Here is a 19549-nt window from a genome sequence, read left to right as displayed (position 1 = left end):
TCTAAGGATCCGGTCACATCCAATGTGCAGACCACCTTGCCTAACGTAAACAAAGAACAATGGTTGGGTGTTGGTTGGGGTGTGGTGTGAACCTCCCTCCTTATCTTACACATCTGCTGGTTGACCCGCTGACCTTGCTTCCCTAGTCAGAACAGAAACCGATCCCCTTATCAATACACACAGAGAAACCTCTGTTTGTCCGTGCGGGTCCCGACTCTTAAATCAAGTCCAGACAGGAACCCCCATCCTGCCAGACTGTCTCTGACTTGAATTCTTCAGCAGGACAGGGCAACATTTTCTAACTTAGCACAAAGAAAGAAACTTTTGATTTATCAAGGACAAGGACTACGCAGGAAGTAGTTGCCCGTCACATTGCTCTAAATGTTGCCCTGTATATCACCACCTTCACAAAATAAATTGAAGTTTGTTAATTTTCTCCTGGACAACAGAAGAATTGCATTACTTCCATTAGAAACCTGAACATTATCTAATGTGACAACAAATCCACAGTTTATTCATGAAATAGATTGGTACTGACGAATGTCTTTAAAAAAACATGTTTTTTTGTGAGGATTCTCTTGTTTTGACCAAGAAGTTTAAAAACCAAGGGAAGTATTTCTGAACTTCGACTTTTTTCCTTTTTTAGGGGCCGGGGTTATTAATCACAAGTTTTAGAACCGGTCCATTGGTGTCCTTCATCTTTTGGTTTCACACCACACTATAAAGCCAGAGCTAAAGGGTTATTGGTCCCCACTCACTACGATGTAATGCTAACAATGAAATTGCCTTTAGAACAGTCAATACAACAAAAACTGAGCATGTTACTTACCTACGGTAAGACTAAGCTCCTTTCTGTAACCACGGTAGAAACAAACCGACTACGGTTTAAGACTCATAAGAAATCAACATATAGCTTGGTCATCTAAGAACGCTGGAAAACAATTGATGCACACAATAAAAATACTAAAATGTTGGGGCTATTAATAAATCAAGCAAGCATGCAGTTATCTCAGATATCTCTGGTATTAAGTATATTCTGATCGAAAACATAACAGAATGATTCTTTGGTTCAGTTGAAAAATAAAAAACTAGATCAATAACACATTTCACAAATAATGACTTGACCTGACTAACCTACAGCTACCACTCTAAAATAACAATATGTAAGTTTATTCCCAGGGGACTATGCGCGTAACATGTGGACTAGGAACACGCCGAGCGAGCATTTCTTGTTCCTCTCTGGCAACAAACACACTCAACATTTATCGACAAAGACATTTGTTTTATAGAAAATATATATACATCTAACAAATAGGGGATGAACCCATCACAACGGTCGAGTACAGTTGTGTTCTCAAATGATTTTGTCCTTAAGTCTTTTGTGAAAGAAGTCTGTATTGAAAAGGGAAGGCTGCTATGTGGACCTCAGCGCATGGAAGAGGGGTCCTGCAGAGTGGAGGTCTGTGTTGAAGCGGCAGGGAGAGACCCTCGTCGATACCCATCTTCCATCCGAGTTTCCAACTAACCTGCAAAAGCAATCAATTAGACATCGGACTCATGGGGCTGGACGCAGGAGGAAAATCTAACGTCACTGGAAACTTGGGACTAGATGTAATAGGACTGCAAGCTGCTCACTTCATTGCACCGGTCAGCATCAAGCTCGTACTGACATTACAGAAAAAAATCTTTCCCCCCCACTTTCTTTATGTCTACAATTCAGCTATTTTTATGTACCCTTTATGTGATAAATATAATTGATTTAGTCTAAATACACTGAAATCAGCTTAAGTACACACCATGTGTTATTGATTAAAACATTGAAATATTTACTCTACCACCATTGCCAGAATCCCTAAATTCTTGTAGAAACACAGTCGACACGACTTCCGACCTCAATGCTACCGCGATGCTTCTCACTGATCTGAAGGGAAAGCCCTGATCTTGAGAACATTACTCAAATATGTACCATGCCAACCAGTGTTTCCACCATTTTATCACAATGACAGTTGAAACCATTTGGGTCAACAAATCCCCTCACCACAGAGCCACTTGCAGGCCACAAAGCAGCTTACCTCGGTGTACATGGAGTGTGAAGCTCCATACACTTGGATCTGGTGGCCCATATTGCGGACTATATTAGTGGAAACTAGGACATATAATGTATGTGCTTGAATTTACAAACGTTGGGGACCCACATGACCACATTTCATTTTTCATTCACACTTTGGCGTAAAGCCATATATTATGGATAAGGGGAAGCCCTTCTCGTATAAAGTATCAAACCCGTCTGCGAATGGATCTCCAGCATATTTTACCTCGATCAGGGGGACGTGTGGGCAGGCCTTTAGCAGAGGCTCCCAAACTTTACTTTAACGCCAAAGTAAATCCTCATTTTGTACTAATTTCGTCCCGTCTATCGTATTCGCTCAGGGTTTTAGTCTGAGAGGAGGACTGTGAGTATGATGGAAACAGACGTCCGCGTTCTAAGCACAAATATCCATGGAACAAAAGGACAAAAATCTAAATACAGGTCTTTCATTTGCAAGGGGATTGCAAGGTGGTCCGGAACCCCACCTTCCCTCAATTTCGCTCTCTGTCTTACCCACTATTGGCGCACCAAAGTCCGCGGGACTGGCCGCAGGTCACGCTACGTTTGTCGGGCTGCGGACCGTCTTCTGGCCGGGCATCTGCCCGACGAGCAGCTGCTGCTTCTGCCGAGTGGACTTTACGGCCAGGATCGCCTGCCGGTTCTTGTACTGGACCATCTGCAAGGTGATCGCCGCGTTCCAGCCCTCGTCCTGCGGGCACCTGAAGTCAATCTCCTTGCCCTCCGCCATGACCACCGTGAAGTACACGTACTTGCCCTTGCGCTCCACGCAGTCCACCGTCTTCATGTTGGCGAAGTGCAGCTCCTTGACTTTGCCCGTGTCCCCGCCGCCCTGGTGCGGCTGCTGGTGCTGGTGGTGCTGGTGATGGTGGTGCTGTGGCTGGTCGTGCTGCTTCGGCGGCAGCAGCAGTACGCCGTCCTCGGTCAGGACGCAGTGCTTCTTCTTCCAGAGCTGCAGCAGCCCGTCGCTCCGCTTCTCCAGCAGACCCTCCTTGTACACCTTCCCCCCGTTTTCCAGCATCCTCGTCCGGTCGCTTCAGGCTTCCAGCACCCCGGGAGCTGCAGCGGGCGGGCGGTCGGACGGATGGCGGTCTATCCCGCAGCACGCGGAGGCATCAGATGCGGCGGGGAGTAGCGTTGGCTTGTGGTGGGATGGAGACTGTCTGGCTGGCTGCTGATGCTGGTCACGGTGTGAGAGGGGCGGGAGGGGTCTGCTGGAGAGGTGCGCCGCCGCCCCTCAGTGGTACCCAGCCCCCTCTCCAGAAACGATCCCAAATGAACACATTATAAGGGGACTTTACTGTCCAGCAACGCAATAGTTGAGATAAAAGGCATTACAAATAGCAAAAAAAAGGTTCACGTTTAGATGAGTACAATTTATTGAGGTACTGCTTTCATTGTTACATTGGATACTACATTTTAGTTGTAGTAAACTACCTGGGATAGGTCCCAAAATGAGCAGATGCATAAGAGAAAGAGACCTATATTAAATGTCACCTGTGGAAATGGTGTAGGAAACAAACGTGAAATGTGGTATTTATGCAGCTGACGTTGCTACCTTTTAAACATATTAAACATAAAGCCACAACTCAAGATAAAGCAGCTGAAAGGATCCAGACGTATGCTACAATGTGCGAGTTCTATGTTGATCTGTAGTCGTTGTCCTATTGTTTGATCCAACACGTCAGGAGTCCATCTAAACGTTTCATGCTCATTATCATGTAAAGATTTTTTTAAAATACATTGATGTAAATGATCTAAATAAGTCTGCATCTGGTTGTATTAATCATAAAAACACTGTTTTTATTCTTGGCCACATCCTGCTTAAATTGACAGCCTAGTTTCATTGTTAATGAGAACGTTTATTGAACAATACTTTGGTTTGAATAAAATACACTGAAACCTAACAGGTTGAAGCCATTCCTTAATACTGTCAGTGTGGAGGGGATGTGGTCCCTTTGATTTGAGTACAAACCGTGCTCCTCATGCAGGTCAACGAGCATCTTACGTTGTAGTCTGAGGGCAATGGCGCCCTCATGCGGTACAAGGTAGGAGGTACAGCAATGTGTCACTTTGCAAAGAGAAGGAGCAGCTCGTGGGGGACTCTCACAGATCACTAGCGGCTGGCCAATAGAGGGCAATGGGGTGTCATCCCTCCTGGAGACCCACCTCTTCCAAAAAAAGAAAAAGATCATGGTAAATTATTTAAATGTAATGGCATGCCATAAATTACTGGCAGATAATAGTTCAGATAGCCAGGTTATGATAGATGTCCACGTGTTAATATCCAATGTATTTAAAAAGGCATTATGAAAGTATTTTTAGGTGTATTATTTCATACATACAAGATCATGTTCAAGAAGGACCATCAACAAGCACAAATGGAACTACAGATGGAACCAAGCTTGTGTCTGACTCTTTGATGGGATACGAGTTTTCTGTGCATTATTTTCCTCTCCTTGGACCCAAGGAACATTAGAGGCAGAAGTCAGCTAGTGGGGAAGAAGTCAGCTAGTGGGGATCCAGTAAATAATCTAATCAAACTAAACTATAAATATATCTACATGTACACTGAAACCGGTTTTAATAAAATACACTAAAACCTAAGCAGTGAAAAGATTTAAAGACAGTCAAACAGCAGTGAAACCGGTTAAAAACATTGATATCCTGCAGTAGGCAGGGTGCGCGTGGTTATCCAATGGGTAACCAGTTCTTCAGCATTCTCCTTTGAATGAGGCTGAAGCAGCCCAATGGAACCATGGGTAATCACCAAAACCGCAAGAAAATGAGTTGACCACATTTTACATGTTTAACCAATTTATTCATGAACATACACGTACAGTTATTGAGTACATTAGTATTTCGTAGCATAGCATTTTGCCTTGACAACAGCTGCACAGAAGGAACATCTTTTTCCCAATCAACATCATCCGAATACTCCTGCGAAATAAGCGACCAGATGCTGCTCAACACAGTACACCCTTGCCTGTTAACTGAAATGAAAAAAGGCATTTGGAATGGGGGGGGGGGGGGGTGTAGGCTACAGTCTCCTCTTAGTCCCCCTACCTGGCTATTAAGTATTGCTGACGTACTTCCCCGTGGCCTTCTGGGTAACAATGGGAGGAGTTTTGTGATTGGGGAGGGTCATTGGCCAGTAGGATGGCCTTTAAGCAGTACTCCTTCCACACTACTCCTCTGTCTTGTCTTTCACAGTGATTAAAAGAACCAGGACCTCATGGGCACCTGACCGGTCACAAATTGGTGAGGTAAGTGATAACCGGATAGAAATGGGGAGAGGGGGGGGGTGTGAACCTGATCCAGATACTTTAAACCTTTTTTGATGTGCCCAGCCCTGTTCCTACAGAGCCTCTAGGCCGGTGCATGAAACAAAGTGTCTTTTAGGCGAACTCTGAAACCTAACCAATGAGGGGACGCCACTGGTACACCACTCACTAGTACAAAGTGCTATAGAAACAGCCCCGCAGCAACTCTACGCCTCTCTGTCCTTAGAAATCTCTGGTTAAAGGAGACTACCAGGTTGCGCCACGCCCTATCAGAAAACTACAATGGGGCAAGAGGTCAGAATAAAAACACAATTTCGAAAAGTCCATTGCAGTTTTTGAGGGGGAGGGGGTTCACCGCTAGCGCCGGCCAGTCTGCTAACTGGAATGTATGGCTTTTGGAAAATAGTCACCAGTGACCGAAAAATGAGCAGCCGTGGATCCATACTCGAGACTGGAATAGACACCCAGGCTGAAGGTGACCCATTTATCCTCCGTCACTAGAGCTAGAAATGCTGCAGTGCTTTGGCCCTGCTCAGATATTCAAATGGGACAACCCGGAAGTTTAAGAGGAAAGGGTGTGTCATAAATCGATGTTGCCACGATGCAGTCTAAACCACAGCTGTTGTCTAAGAGAAAACACAAAAAGACTTCACAAGAATCCAAACTAGTTTAGCAGTGAAGAAACAAGTTCATGCTTTTTGAGGGAGATCTTTTTTTCCTGTATTCTATCTATTGTACAGAGAAGGAGGAAGAGAAGGAAAAAAAACAGGTCTAGTAAAATACTATGTATATTGAGCCACGCAGCTCCCAGTATCATACCATGAATTTTTGTAACAAAAATCTTGAAACTTTTTTCTTCAAATTCTCTACCAAGAATACAAAACATTATAAGGCAGTAAGTAACTATTTTTTGGATGTTTTTTACTTTTAATTGGAGAAGATGTTACAGTGCGGTCCTCAAAGGCAGCCAGGCCAGGCCTCACTGCTGCTTGCACTCAGCTGGGGGGACTGCATCCTTCTGTAATCACATGGATGAGAGATGTTAGCTGAAAACCAGTCAAAGCAACACCCCAGGCACACACACACACCACACACACACCACACACCACACACACAGCCACGTCAAGACCTAAAACGGGAAAGCTACGATAAATTCTGACCAACATCTCAAAAGACCCTCACTGCTCAAGTACAGAGCCAAATCCATGATTGGAAAACGTGACAGTACTTCAATCTGAAGGCAAATGTGGTCTTGTAAAACTTAGTCAACAGTAGTTTGAACCTAAAATAGATATTAGCGAGATGAACAGTTTAACCTCCTAAAACTAGCGGAACACGTTTCTTCTGTAGTTAGTGATACACTTTTTCTATTTTGTATTGACATCTTAATTCTTTGTACGCAGACCTCACATAACTCATTGCGATAAGGCAAACTCTTAGGTTTTTTTTGTAGTAGCACCTGCAACAATGTGATTATGTCTGTAACGAGTAGCGCTCCCCTAAGGGATGAAAGACTAAACTCCACATTAGTATTGTTTCAAGTTGGGACAAAAGCCACTTGATTAGAAAACTGGTACTTATAGGTCTTTAAAAAAAGCAGTTTGTTGCTACAGGATAGATGTTAACACCCTGCACCTCAAAGCAATTAGCAGGCAACAAAAGGCATCACTTAAATGAACCCAGGCTAAAGAGATTTCATATAAGGATGCTGTTCCAGCACACACGTCTGAAGGTGATGGCACGCTGCAGCCGCTCAATGGCCTAATGAAACGCTGACTGAAGGTCAGAAACATTTTGACCAAAAAATAATCATTCTGCAATGTCTGTTTTAAATTAAGTGCGCTTTCTTTTGTCTTTATCTGCTGCATTCAGTGACGTCAAACATTTAAAGTCAGAGCAGTTGACTTGTAAGAAATCATTGACAAAAACAATTAAATTCTGAGCACAATTTAAACATTCTGTAAAAAATAAAAATGAAATGGTTGAAACTCTAGTGTGGTCTGTTTGTCCTGGTTTAGTGTCATTCTACTGCTGGTACATTAGTGTGCAAATGTGACTCATTGAGCTAGCAGACAGTACACAGCACGCCAACTTTAGTCTGTAGTTTACACTATGGTCTGTCGTGGTGACAGGCAGAAGGGCTGGGAAATCATGTTGAGACTGGATTAAGATTACAAGAAAAGGCCGTCAAGTGATAAAACATTTTGCTGGCCTCTTGTTTGGGCACATGCTGTATGAATAAAGAAACTCATCAAAAAGCAGATCTATAGCAAAAAAAGACAGGTGAACTAATGTGAAGAGGACTGAGGATAAATACCATAGATTAATGGATTTGAACAAAAATGCCATAAAACAAAGGCAAATAATGAAAAACGTTCACCCCTATAAAAACTCAAATAGCCTGTGTTTGTTATGGATGGAGTGCAACAATATGGAGGGAAAAAATAAACCGGCCAGGCTGGACTCTCAACATACAGAATACGAAGGCAAATTCAGGACTCACGATGGGTTAAACGGCAAATTAAAAACACACCAGGTGAGGGGTTAGTAACTCTTGAAGGTGCAGCACAGCGGCAGGAGGTGGGGGGGGGGGGTGATGAATAGGGTGCAAAGGATGGAAGCACAGGAGGAGAATGAAAGCAAAAAGCCCAAGCAGTGTGGGGGTTGATGGTAGTAAGCTGACAATTCACAAGCTGTACCTACCAGGATAGGGTTATTTTTCTACTGTCACCACTTAAACCTAGTGAGGAAAGATTTAAAGAGTAGCTGACAACAGATGCCAAAGTGACTGCAGATGAAGCAACATTAATGAATAGGAGAGAAATAAACTTAAACTAGCAGAACAGATTGTCAGTGGTTTTGGTTCTGCAATAAAGCATCAGTCAAGCTTATGTAAGAGGTGTTAAAGGTAGGGGCCGCTTAAGTCTAGAAAAAAAAAAAAACTGAAACAGCCCAAACTAATGCAAAAGCACTGAGAAAACCTCATGGTGTACTAGAACTACTTTTAATCTATTATGTATACTGAAATCATGCTGCAATAGCTTTGTGCTTGCATAGCATCAGCCTTTAGCTATTTTAACTCCTTCGTGAAGGCAGGGAAGCACATGAGTGAGTAAACCATTTTAGCAGTCAGTCAAAATAGTTAACCTTTGCAGGATTGCCATTAAAAAAAAACTTCACTTCCACATTTGATTACGCCTGAAGTTTTTGCATGTAACTTCAGAACAGAAAAATTGATATTGCCTTAAAAAACATGACCGTGAAACAGAAGACAAGTGTATATGCATTTTCTTTAGGCTTCAGGCTTTAGTAACGTGCAGCCAACTGTTAACCCTCCAAATATAAAACATTTTCCCTCTTGTGATGTTTATAGGGTTTGTCAAGTTCCAGAATTGTTGTACAGAAAGTGTTTTCTCTCCAATATAACTCGACCATAGGACACACTAAGTTTCTGTTTTTGGCCATTAAGCGCTACCAACAGCGCCTTCTAGACCCATTAGTGTGGAAAGACTTCCAGCCCATGTCTAACTATTTGGCCATCTAGATGGCTTAATAGCACTATAGGGGTGAGAAAAAATCTGCAATGTTGATTTTGGGGTAAATGCCACTTTAGAAAGGACCATACAAACTGATTAAGAGGAAAAACATCCAATACAAGTGCTTCAGTACAAGTCAGAAAGCCAGATCAAAATTATAACAAAATGAAAGCTGAAGCAAAACTAAAGGCTGGTGTAAAATGAGATGCATTTGACAGTATATGTTCTGCATGTTGAAATCTGACAAGGCAATATAGGACAGCTGTTGGACCCTGGATGATAGTAACGGAAAACAAGTCTCAATGGGACATTTAAAAATGTCTTGCGTGAGATCAGTGCAGCTACCAATGGCTGACAGCAAGAGCCGCTTCAATTTTTGGAAAATCGTCCCAGGCATCACAGTTGAGAACAGCTGAATACGGTCTTTGTCAGAGTACACTGGAGATCTTTAGAGTGTGATCTCACCTTTGGATCGTAGTCTGGGTCGTTCTCTTCATCAGCCTCCTCCTCTCCCTCCTGAAAACACACAGCACAGAACCAGTTAGGACTGCTGGGGGGTCTTCAGGGCCACCTTAATACATATACATTAATAATGATGTTACCTCATCGTCAGCCTCCTCTCCCTCTTCATCGTACTGTGAAACACAAATGTGAGTATTAGCCAACAAAAGACGACTACGTTTTGCCTTTAGAAATAAACTAGGACATACTGCAACGGTTTATAATCCAAATAAGTGGAAGAAGGCAGTCACGCCTTGCAGCAGAGAGCAATGGTTATTCCTCTGAGAAACCATGATGTGGTCAAGCGAAGAGAACATGTCCTTATTGACATTAGGTTGATTGATGTTAAAAGAAACTCACGTCGTCATCGTCGTCCTCGATTGCCTCCCCAGTGAAGTAGAGCACGGCCCGAGGTACGATACGTTCCCGGATGAAGTGGCCGATTTCAAAGTCTGCAGCGAGGACAGCCTCAGAGTCCTCGTCCTGAAGAGTTAAACGGCTCATTTGTGTTTAAAGCTAAAAACATTTGGGTCATTAAGACTAACAGTCAATGTTATTAGAAAACTAAACTAGTCTAATGAATGTTATCCTACCAATTGGAAACAAATTACCAATTACTGATTACATTTCGTGATGGAAATAGAATAAGAAAATTGTAAAAGTACAATGACTTACCAACTCTGCATTTTCTGGAACTGTGAAAAAATTAAGAGTTAGTTGTGCTAACACCCAAGAGTTTAAGAAAAGAGTAAACTCTGCATCAGCTCGCTAAATACAAGCGAGGCCTGCCACAGGCTGCGTATTTCTTCCCTTCCGTACTTACCGTCTGGCGGAGTGAAAAAGTTGAAGAAGGAGTCGTTTGGCACGGTTTTGGTGACCGTCCTCACTGTGCCGCGGCCCTTGTGCTTCTGTTTCTTTTTGATAGTTTTCAGCGTCACGTTCTTGCCCTTTGTCCACTCAATGGTGCAACTGTGGTGAAAAGGGGCAGGGGAGGAGAATGGAAGGTCAGGATCTGAGATATCTAGCCGGGGAGGTTGTGGATAGAAATTGTTTAGCAAAACGTTTTAGTAATCACGTGCAGGTCATGATGAGTGAGTAACGAGGCTGATCTTAACAGTGCTAGGATTGTTGCAGACGTGTTAAACTCAAGGCCCTGTACAATCATATCCACCCCAGGAGAAAATATTTAAACGTCAGTTTTACATGGCCTCCTGTTAAACGTAAAATACTCTAATGACGCCAGAAAAGTTGCTAGATTTGTTGCTTTTGACAAAAAAAGATAGCTCTAAAAAAGTCAACAGACAGTACATCAGGTGCTGTGCTCACCCTGTGCAGCACATGATCTCCGGCCCATCAAAGGAGAACGGGTCGCTTTCGTCCGGCTCTGACCTCATCTTGTAGGTTTTTGTCAACACTGTGTTCGTGAAGAAGTCATTGGCCTCGAAGAGGAACTCTAACGTGAAACTCTGGGAAGGACCAAACCAGATGGCGATTACAGGCGGGTCGGCCTTAACAGACTGCTTCCAGACATCAAAAATGAGTCATGCTCCCTTACCATGGGCTGTCCGGGATCTGAGAACTTCACTTTAATGTCTTGTAAATGTTTTAGGATGGGTTCATCGTGTTCCTGGGGGAGAGACCGCATTGGTAACAGCATTCAGGCAGGTGTGTTTGGCTTTTAACCCATGGTTAGGAATACACTATGAGCCATATTCCTCGCTGCAAACTCATATTCTACACAACTTAGCCAGCAGGTGGAAGCAAAGTCACAAAAACACCACTGACCCACTTGTGCCATCTGGATGAGCCCTACCTGCAGCATGTCACTGAGCAGATCCACGTTTTTGAAGACCGTTAGCCAGAACTCTGGAATGCCTTTGGGATCCTCCTTCTCCTCGTCCTTCTTCTCTTCCTCCAACTTTGCCTTCTCCTTCATCTCATCCTGGTTGAGGGAGACATTTTCTTTTTCAAAAAGTATTTTAAAAAAGCAAGGCATGTGGGGAAAAGGTTTTTAAAAAGGTTTCTATACATATAGAAGTTGTACATCTGTCTTGTGACAAAAATCAATAGAGTCAATCTCAGGACAGGCCGAATGTTGACTGGTAGCATGCAGGTGTAAACGTCACCTGTACCTGCTTACTTACTGTCAGCTCTTCCTCCTCATCTGCCTTCCATTCACACTCCTCATCTGTGGGCTCATACGCTGCTTTCACGATGTCACTTCGCTGTAAATAAGAAAACTGGTCATGTCGGGGACGACAAAACAACTTACGTCTGAGCCGCTTTTGTGGCCTATTCTGGATTTATTTCAGTGACAAACTGATGGAACAAGAGACATTTCAAGGGTTTTAAATTCTAATAAATGGTAAACTATTAGAAAATGTTTCATTTACGACAATTTGTGTTTTCCCATTTATAAGCGATCCGTTTTACGGACACCATAGATCCTTATCACAAGCTAGATCAGAGGCCTTTTTTCCCCTGGATGCGCAGCAATACAGATCAGCATAAACCAGCTCAAGGAAACTGATGTTGAGGGAGCCTGTAGCAACCATGTAGCATACAACCAAGTATTTGACGATTCATGGGACACTAATCCTAAAAGGTTTAGAGGTCTTCAAAAAGCAAACCGATTTGTGAGGCTAAACGCACCAATAGAAAATCACATCAGGCTCAAGAGAAAACACACGGCTGAAGAAATACGATACAGGAGCATAGATGACGTACCTTGTCAAAGAGAGGCTGGTAAAGGGCTGCGTACTTTCTCTCCAGCTCATGGACTTCTTCGTAGAACTTTGCCTCAATGTGGGCACATTTGACCTGCAGGTTCTTGAGGGCGTTCACACGTCTCTTTACAACCTTTGGTAAGCTGGGGTGACAGATATGCATACAAGACATGAGTAAATTCTTTGCAAGATCAGTAATTTCACTGGGCTTGAACTAATTAAACAATAGCAATTCAAAAATTGTATCAGTTTTTGATTGTAGAAAAGGCTGTGCAAACCGTGTGTATTATCTCTGCTTTACTGAAAACGCAGGACAAGATGTTATTCTGCAGAAAATGGCAGCGGAGCGACTACTTCCGCAACTAACGAGCAGACCAGCACTCTCCCAAGAGGACCTCAAACAATTGTGGTGATGTTGCTGTGAAAAGGACAAAACTATTGTAGCAGAAGATAGGGTTGTTGTACTACTGGGAATATTTAAAGTTGGAAACTTTCTACGGGAATTAACTGGAAATTGTGGGGTAATTTAATTGTATTTACCTTCTCATAAGCAGACATGCGTGCCAACATTTCTAATACAACTTTTAAAAAGTCGAACTTTCTTATCAAACTTTTTTGTATCATTTAATTTCTCTAAATGTTCTCTTCCTGGACATCATCAACATCCTCCTTACTGTCACTTCCTCAACATCTGACTCCCAAACAGGGACCAGTTGATCAGACGCTCTAAACGCGCCGCAGGACTCTTGGGGTACATTTGTGGTCAGCGTGTATGGATTTGATTTGTCCCATCCGGGACAGGTCCAGTCCCGATTTCCAATCACAGCCTCCTATCCAATGACGCGCGAAAAACTCCCGGTTGTTGTGAATTTGTGACGCATCAGACCAGTGTGCGCGGGGGTGCCAGGTGGCCCGAGCGGAGCTGTCCTATCTGTTAAAATGAGCAGTGAGTCTGGCGCTGCAGAGAAACAAAGATTGTGCTAGCACTCCCCCCGTCAGCGAAAGTGTCCCTGACTTGGGGTCCGCTGCCTCTTCCTCTGGCTCCAAGGGTTCGCCCATCAGTGGGAGAAAGGTAACGTTTAAGTACCTGCAGTATCATACACTCATGAGTAAATGTGTTTTTGTGAGGTTTCAAAAATAAAGCTTTTGAGGAAAGTATAATATATTAATAATTTATAATGTTTATACAATATTCAAGATCATAGTTTGATATTTATTTTGTAGTTGAAAACAGCCCAGTTAGAAATCATAGTAAAGTTAATAAAAAGTAAGTTCATAGAATTAACATTGATGGAGAAGGTCAGACTATTTCCTTCAGAAAGACCCTTGGTTAGGTAGCTCATTTAAACTTTTTTGACCCTGCCTCTTAAAAGAACCGGAATCGAGAATCACTGGGAACCAGAATCGTTCAAATTCAAACGATACCCAACCCTAGCTGTGTGTAGACTCTTCATTGACAATACCTTAAATAGTGGTAACAAGGCCTAACATGGCTAAGCATCTGGCCAGCACCCAGTTCAAAAACAGAAAAAGATTAAAGTGTAAAACGGCTAGCCTGCTGTAGAGGTTTACACTGTTTATTCATCATGTTTTGTCGTGTTAAAATAAAAGCAGGAGGGCAGCTGTACAGAGATGTTTCTTCGCAGTATGGCAAATTAAACACACTGATGGCAAGCACACCTCGTTGGTCCCAAGTTCTGGGATCTTGTAAACTAGTGAATGTGCTAGTTAGTGACTGCCAAATACTAAGTTGATAAAAGCTGATTGTTGAGAGAAAAGCAGTGGGCGACACAGCCCCTTCAGCAAAAGACAAATACATCCACTTAAGCATCTCACACTTCTACCTCAACACCAGCTGCATGACTAGCAGCAAATCAGTCTGCTGAACATAAAAAAGTTTAGTTTATGGGCTTCTCGCCAATTACATGGTCATTTTGCAGAACCTGACCTGTGCTGCACAAACGTGCTACAAGATGAAGTCTCACCTCTCCATGTAGCCAGATGGCGAGCCAGTCAGACCGTCCAGTCTCTCCTGCAGCGCAGCCAGGATCTGTGGGTTCTGCATCATCTGCACAGTCAGCTGACGAGCTGAGGAATAAAACGAAAAGTCATACATGCAGAGCGTTGCACCGAACGTTTACATTTCTGGCATGCAATGTTCCCAACTAGCTGCATCCAGGGTCCAGCTGAGCTAAGCAGTCGGATTCTAAACTATGTATAGGTTGCCTTTTAGGAGTTTGCTAAAAACATTTGCAAAAAAATAAAGGTAGAACCCTAACGTCAAGGAACTTTTCAGCCCTAACTGGGAGGTTTGCATACATTAATGCTAAAGGAAACACATGCTCAAGACAAGAATAACCTTCCATCATTCTTGTCTGTATAACACTTCCTGACGTACATCATGTGTGATTACCAGTGTCACATAGACACACAAGAGGCAGTCAGCAATGGAGTGCTATTCCTAGAGCTAGTGGACAAGTGACACATTGCTTGCACCTATCAAAGCTCAGCCGCATCCCTGCTGCCAAGTAAGAAGATTAGAAGTGACTTTTCTGTTGGCAATTTCTGAGACAGCAAATATCCAAATAAATTCACAAAATCTGTTGCTTTTTTTAGTGGATAGATAAATTGGGTTGGGGGTGAGATTACCTGATGATGGGTGGAACCTCTAAATTTAGAAGTAGGCCCATAACAAGAATACTGCCCCCGTCTCTGAACACTAATTTCTTACGTGGCTCTGGAATAAAAAGATGTCAACTGTACAGACATTAATCTGCTCTGTTAGAATGACTATTTTATACTAGCTCACTGAGGGAGAAAAGAAAGGCGCTGGTCGCCTTTTAAACATTCATCCTGAGTTTGCAGCCTTTATGCGTTAAAATGGTCATATACAGGGGTTACCAACGACTGCATATTATTGTTGTTTATAATCTCCCTCCTTGTGCAATGCTTTTCGGAGACTGGCCTTTAAAAGACAGTTCAAACTTGTTATAAATAGATGAGACCAAACAGCCGTCTATCCATCTACAATGATCCAGTAGTAGGCATATACTAAATCATCATTGGGTGTTTAAGTGTTGTGTCAACAGCATGGAGATCCCAAAATAAAACTGATTTGTTCATCCCAAATTTGAAATACAATTAAAAATCATATCAGAAGTACCAGACAGCACTGCAATGTTTAGGTATTCTATTATCTAAATAACATTAAGGATATAGAACAGTCATCCAAACTGTCTTTATCACTGCAGTTTAATTTCACATTACATTTTCAACAATTTGATTTAGCAGATTCCTACCTTTGCTGTTCTCATCTTCTCCCGTCTCTTCCTCCTCCACTTCCTCCACGTCCTCCATATCTGCCGGGTCCAGCTCAGCCTGGTCTTTGCTGCTCAGGGGGACAAAGACGGAAAAAGGGTCAAAATGGGGGCACCATCGCTTCTATTTACATGCACCAAGGAAAATAAATTTATCAATTTGAAGGTGGGAGAGCCAAACCAAACCAAACTGTACAAGGCAGCACCTGCAGAACAGTTGTCATGTGACAGCGTCAGCATGGCAACGCAGAAACATTTAAAACGTGAGCGTGCTGGAGCCACCACGTCTTCCCCTGGGTAAGTTAACAAAAGTAACGCTAGCCTTGTTAACTTATCGAAAGGTTTACACTTGTTAGAGAACAAGACGTCTCGCGGAGGATGCTTTCCAAAGCTATGATGTTAAATAATAGTTGTTAAGTGTAGTAAATCTGATCTTGTAACATGTCCTTGTTAGTTCTGAATAGTTGAAAGTAGCCTCCATTTAGCCCTTTTCAAACATAAAATAGTGGGGGGAAAGTTTCTACATGGTCACGCATTTATAATTCCGACTTCAGGCCACACAGGGCCTCAGACTAGTGGAGGCACGTGTTTAAACCATAGTACCACTGGAAGATGATTCACTTACTTGTCGAGGTCTGCCATCTTTGCCGAGTCTCAAGTGATGCTAGAGAAAGAGAAGGTAATTAGTCTAGAAATACTGTAGGACAAAAATTTATTTTGACAAATTTATATATACACACCATAAACCCCAGTTGAAAAACAGCCACAGATGTTTGTGGTCTTTTCCTAATTCTTGATTCTTGAACATTCATTGTTATACTAAATAATTTTAGCACTAAAAAGTTTGCAAAGAGACCTCAGTGTGCCACACTTTACCTCCAGATACATTACAGCCTTTACTCCATGAAATATCAAAAGGTAAGCCATTGAGAGTTTCAATAGTGTTCGTATATTGTCATACCTGTGACACCGAAACATTGATTTACATTTTAACAAAGGTCACTAACGAGGGCAACTTTCTCCAGGCTCAATAAGTTCACATCAGTGAATTAATAGGCATATAATAAATAAACTTCAATTATTAAACTGCAATTATCTAATCAAATCCTCAAGCTGGCACCACTGCAGCATATGTCATTGTTAAAGGGTTAGGACTGACAGGTCCTTCATTCTGGTCTTTGACTGATATTTTTGATTTAATAGTGGCACGATAATCGCAGCACTCAAAGATCTAAAGTCAACAATAGTAAAACAAGGACCGCATTTATTAAAGCACAATATCTACAGTGTGCCCCAAAACCAACTTGCATTCTATTCTACTATGCCTAATTATAGACTAGAAAGCGCATCTCTGGCCAAATGGGGAGTTTCAAATGAGGTTTATCATTTTAAATGGTCAAACAGGTAAATTTCGTTATCTACTATGCGGATGGGTTATGGTGGCATGCGTCTGTACAGGCTATCAGAACATCTGTATACATAGTTAGAATCTAAATGCAACATTATATCTCCTTTAGACAGGATACGTGACTAGTCAAAGTGATGACTCATGAAATGAGATTACACCTTGAAAGAGTCGTGCTTAGTTTGGAAAAACTACCAAGCATGTAGAGGTAACGTGAGACCTTGCAATTCATCTCACCAGTTTCACAAAAGCGATCAAACCCCAGATAGATACTAATCCTGTCGTTCTCACATGTCTTTGAGCAGCTTGAACTCCACGTGTAACACCTGCCCAGCGGGGACAGTTTGCAGTCTTTTAGGTCCCTAGGACTAACGGAACATTAGTCCTCTCCTAATCCTACCCCAGCGACCACGTGTTGCATGCTCAACTCTAGACAACCGTTGATGACCGACAAAAAAATCCCTCAACTGGGGATGGCAGCACACTCTGACCACTCAGTTTCAAACTTGGTGCGGTCCGGGCCAGCATGACAAACCAGTTTAGACTGAAATTACCGTACGACGCCAAACCACAAACTCGCGTTCTCCACAGACAAGCAGCCCTCTAGGCTACCGACCCGGCTAACTTTAGCCGGCCCGCCCGCTCTAGACACCGCCTCGATAGGTCCGGCTACTTAAGCTAGCTAGCGTGCTAGCTTGATGCGCACCACTCGGGCTAAGCTCCGACCAGCTCCGACTGACACGGTGCCGCATCTGGAAAAATGTGCGCCAGTCGGGAGGAAGTGGTGACAACCGCCCGGTACCATGTCGTTGTGTAACGTTACTGGTTGTCTATTCTAACTGGCGCTTTAAAATATGTCGGATAGGTCTAAACTCTAAGCCATAGCTCCCCAACAGCGCATCATCCTCCAATAAATAAGGTCAAGTCCCCCCCCAGAAAAACAAGACACGTGCCAACATATTCCAAGAAACGTGACAATTACGGCAATTGTGCAACGTCATGAACTGTCAATGCAATGCTTGTCATCCCGAAGCAGCGGACAAGGACACGTAGCATAACCGTTATTTCGTTATTTTCTTAATTGCGTGCAGCGCTAAGACACATCATGGTGGAGCGGCTCTCAATGGCTGCTGCCGCTGTCTGCCTCCACTAGCTTTAGCAGAGAGGAGCTGCCTTCCTTCTGACGCCGCCAATTCAAACAAAAGGGGTTGAAATGCAGCGCCTGGAAGGACGCACGAGCTCGGGCGTTGGTGGACGAAGCCATTGCCGAGTCTTGTCCCTTACCTTCGCTTTCTGCCGGCGGATGGACTGACTAAGCGGCGCTGCGCAGTGAAGAGGACCCGGGGAAGAAAGACTCCGCTCCGATGGCGGTAAAAGGGAGAGAGATCCCGCCGCCTGCGCTCATATACATCCGACGTCATCACGTAAACCGGCAGCCGCTGCTAGTGGGAGGGGCGGTGGCGAGGGTGCAGAAGATTGTAGAATCACATTATCACCACTATGACCCTCTTCCTCTCAAAACTGAACCCTTTTATTCCTCACCTAACTAGTTTTTAGCATTAGCCATTTTTCCTTCCTTCCCCGTTTCCCTCACAATTTTATTCTTAATTATCATCATCATCATCATTGTGTTCAGGATCGTGCTCGTCTAACGATCATAGCAATACATCGTAATCCTCATCATCTTAGCTGATACAGAAGCTCACCTCTTCACTGTCATCCTCATTGTCATATCCGCCTCATTGTCACTGTCATCTGCATCACTAGCAGCAGGATAGTTATCATCGTCACAATCATCACTATCAGAATCGTCCTCAGCCATCATCCTCACATTGCAATAACAACCCCCTTCCCTTTAACTACTTGAACCATCATGTTCCCGGGTATCCCTTTAAATAACCCTTAAATTCACAGTTTGAATTCATCATTTTGCTTTATTTTTTATTATTCATTAAAGTGATGTAGCAGAACATTACAGTTATTGTTTTAGAAATTGTTTTTTTTAAAACAACCAATTTTTTCTGTAAAGTCTCACCAACTACATTATCAGATCAGATCAGAAATGATATATAATGAAATATAAAATTTAAAGAAGCATTTTTATAGTTGCACGATTGCGTTGCATTATAATTTCTGGATGCTATTTTGATACATCATGTAATCATAAAATGTCACAGTTGTTTTTTTGCATTCCGTGTCTTTGAAGTGTTATTCAGGGGAAGTCTTTCTATGTATTATACTTCGTACCAGTATGAGAGAAGTTTTTACACCTCCCATACCACCTTTTGGCCTCTCCGGGGGACAAACTTAGGTGTAATCACACATACAAGATTTCAGGAATCAGGAAACATTTATTGCCATTATATGTCAGACATACAAGGAATTTGACTTGGCGGTTGGTGCATAACAGACATTTAGATATTGGACAACAAGACAACATAGTGCAAGGAATAAAATAAAATATAATGCTATGGGTAAGTAATCTAAAGCTACAGGTTAGTTAAAAAATAAAGGAATAAGAGTAAAAAAAGTAAAAAATTCAAAATAAAGTTTATTTATTCTGCTCATTAGCTAAATTAGATCAGAATAATGAATTATATTTACTTTTCTTACCAGGATCACAAGTACACGAGTGTATATCTATTCAATCAGATTTCTTTCTCTATGAAGAAT

The 19549-nt window shown here is 42.6% G+C and overlaps 2 protein-coding genes across 4 annotated transcripts; both read right to left on the bottom strand.

Moving 5' to 3' along the window:
• Window positions 1–341: 341 nt before the first annotated feature.
• On the bottom strand, window positions 342–3285 carry phlda1 (pleckstrin homology-like domain, family A, member 1). The gene is made up of 2 exons (XM_037461668.2): window positions 2603–3285; window positions 342–1526 (listed from the first exon to the last, which is right to left on the bottom strand). The coding sequence occupies exon 1, from the start codon at window positions 3126–3128 to the stop codon at window positions 2643–2645; it is 486 nt and encodes a 161-aa protein (XP_037317565.1). The 5' UTR covers window positions 3129–3285; the 3' UTR covers window positions 342–1526; window positions 2603–2642.
• Window positions 3286–4906: 1621 nt separating this feature from the next.
• nap1l1 (nucleosome assembly protein 1-like 1) lies at window positions 4907–18313 on the bottom strand. Of its 3 annotated transcripts, XM_037461659.2 has the most exons (16): window positions 18161–18313; window positions 16097–16135; window positions 15454–15542; window positions 14140–14242; window positions 12156–12297; window positions 11561–11653; window positions 11242–11370; window positions 10984–11055; window positions 10755–10894; window positions 10252–10397; window positions 10104–10123; window positions 9789–9911; window positions 9530–9562; window positions 9393–9443; window positions 8095–8131; window positions 4907–6409 (listed from the first exon to the last, which is right to left on the bottom strand). In XM_037461659.2, exons 2-15 carry the CDS (start codon window positions 16111–16113, stop codon window positions 8126–8128), a joined length of 1164 nt encoding a protein of 387 aa, XP_037317556.1. In that variant the 5' UTR covers window positions 16114–16135; window positions 18161–18313; the 3' UTR covers window positions 4907–6409; window positions 8095–8125. The 3 variants fall into 3 exon arrangements, with proteins under 3 accessions (XP_037317556.1, XP_037317553.1, XP_037317555.1); XM_037461656.2 differs by lacking the exon at window positions 8095–8131; XM_037461658.2 differs by lacking the exon at window positions 8095–8131 and having other exon boundaries at window positions 11573–11653.
• Window positions 18314–19549: the final 1236 nt, after the last annotated feature.

The sequence above is a fragment of the Pungitius pungitius genome, chromosome 2 (assembly GCF_949316345.1).
Source record: "Pungitius pungitius chromosome 2, fPunPun2.1, whole genome shotgun sequence".
NCBI lineage: Eukaryota > Metazoa > Chordata > Actinopteri > Perciformes > Gasterosteidae > Pungitius > Pungitius pungitius.
This window is presented reverse-complemented; position numbering and strand designations above follow the sequence as displayed.

Bases quoted from the DNA above. Each gene is read 5' to 3' on its own strand.
- phlda1 (XM_037461668.2), bottom strand. From the start codon at position 3,128: ATGCTGGAAAACGGGGGGAAGGTGTACAAGGAGGGTCTGCTGGAGAAG.
- nap1l1 (XM_037461656.2), bottom strand. The intron at 12,298-14,139 runs GTGAGACTTCAT...CTGTCACCCCAG, and splicing joins CCATCTGGCTACATGGAGAG to CTTACCAAAGGTTGTAAAGA. The intron at 6,410-9,392 runs GTGAGATCACAC...ATGTGATTACAG, and splicing joins ACCCAGACTACGATCCAAAG to AAGGATGCAGTCCCCCCAGC.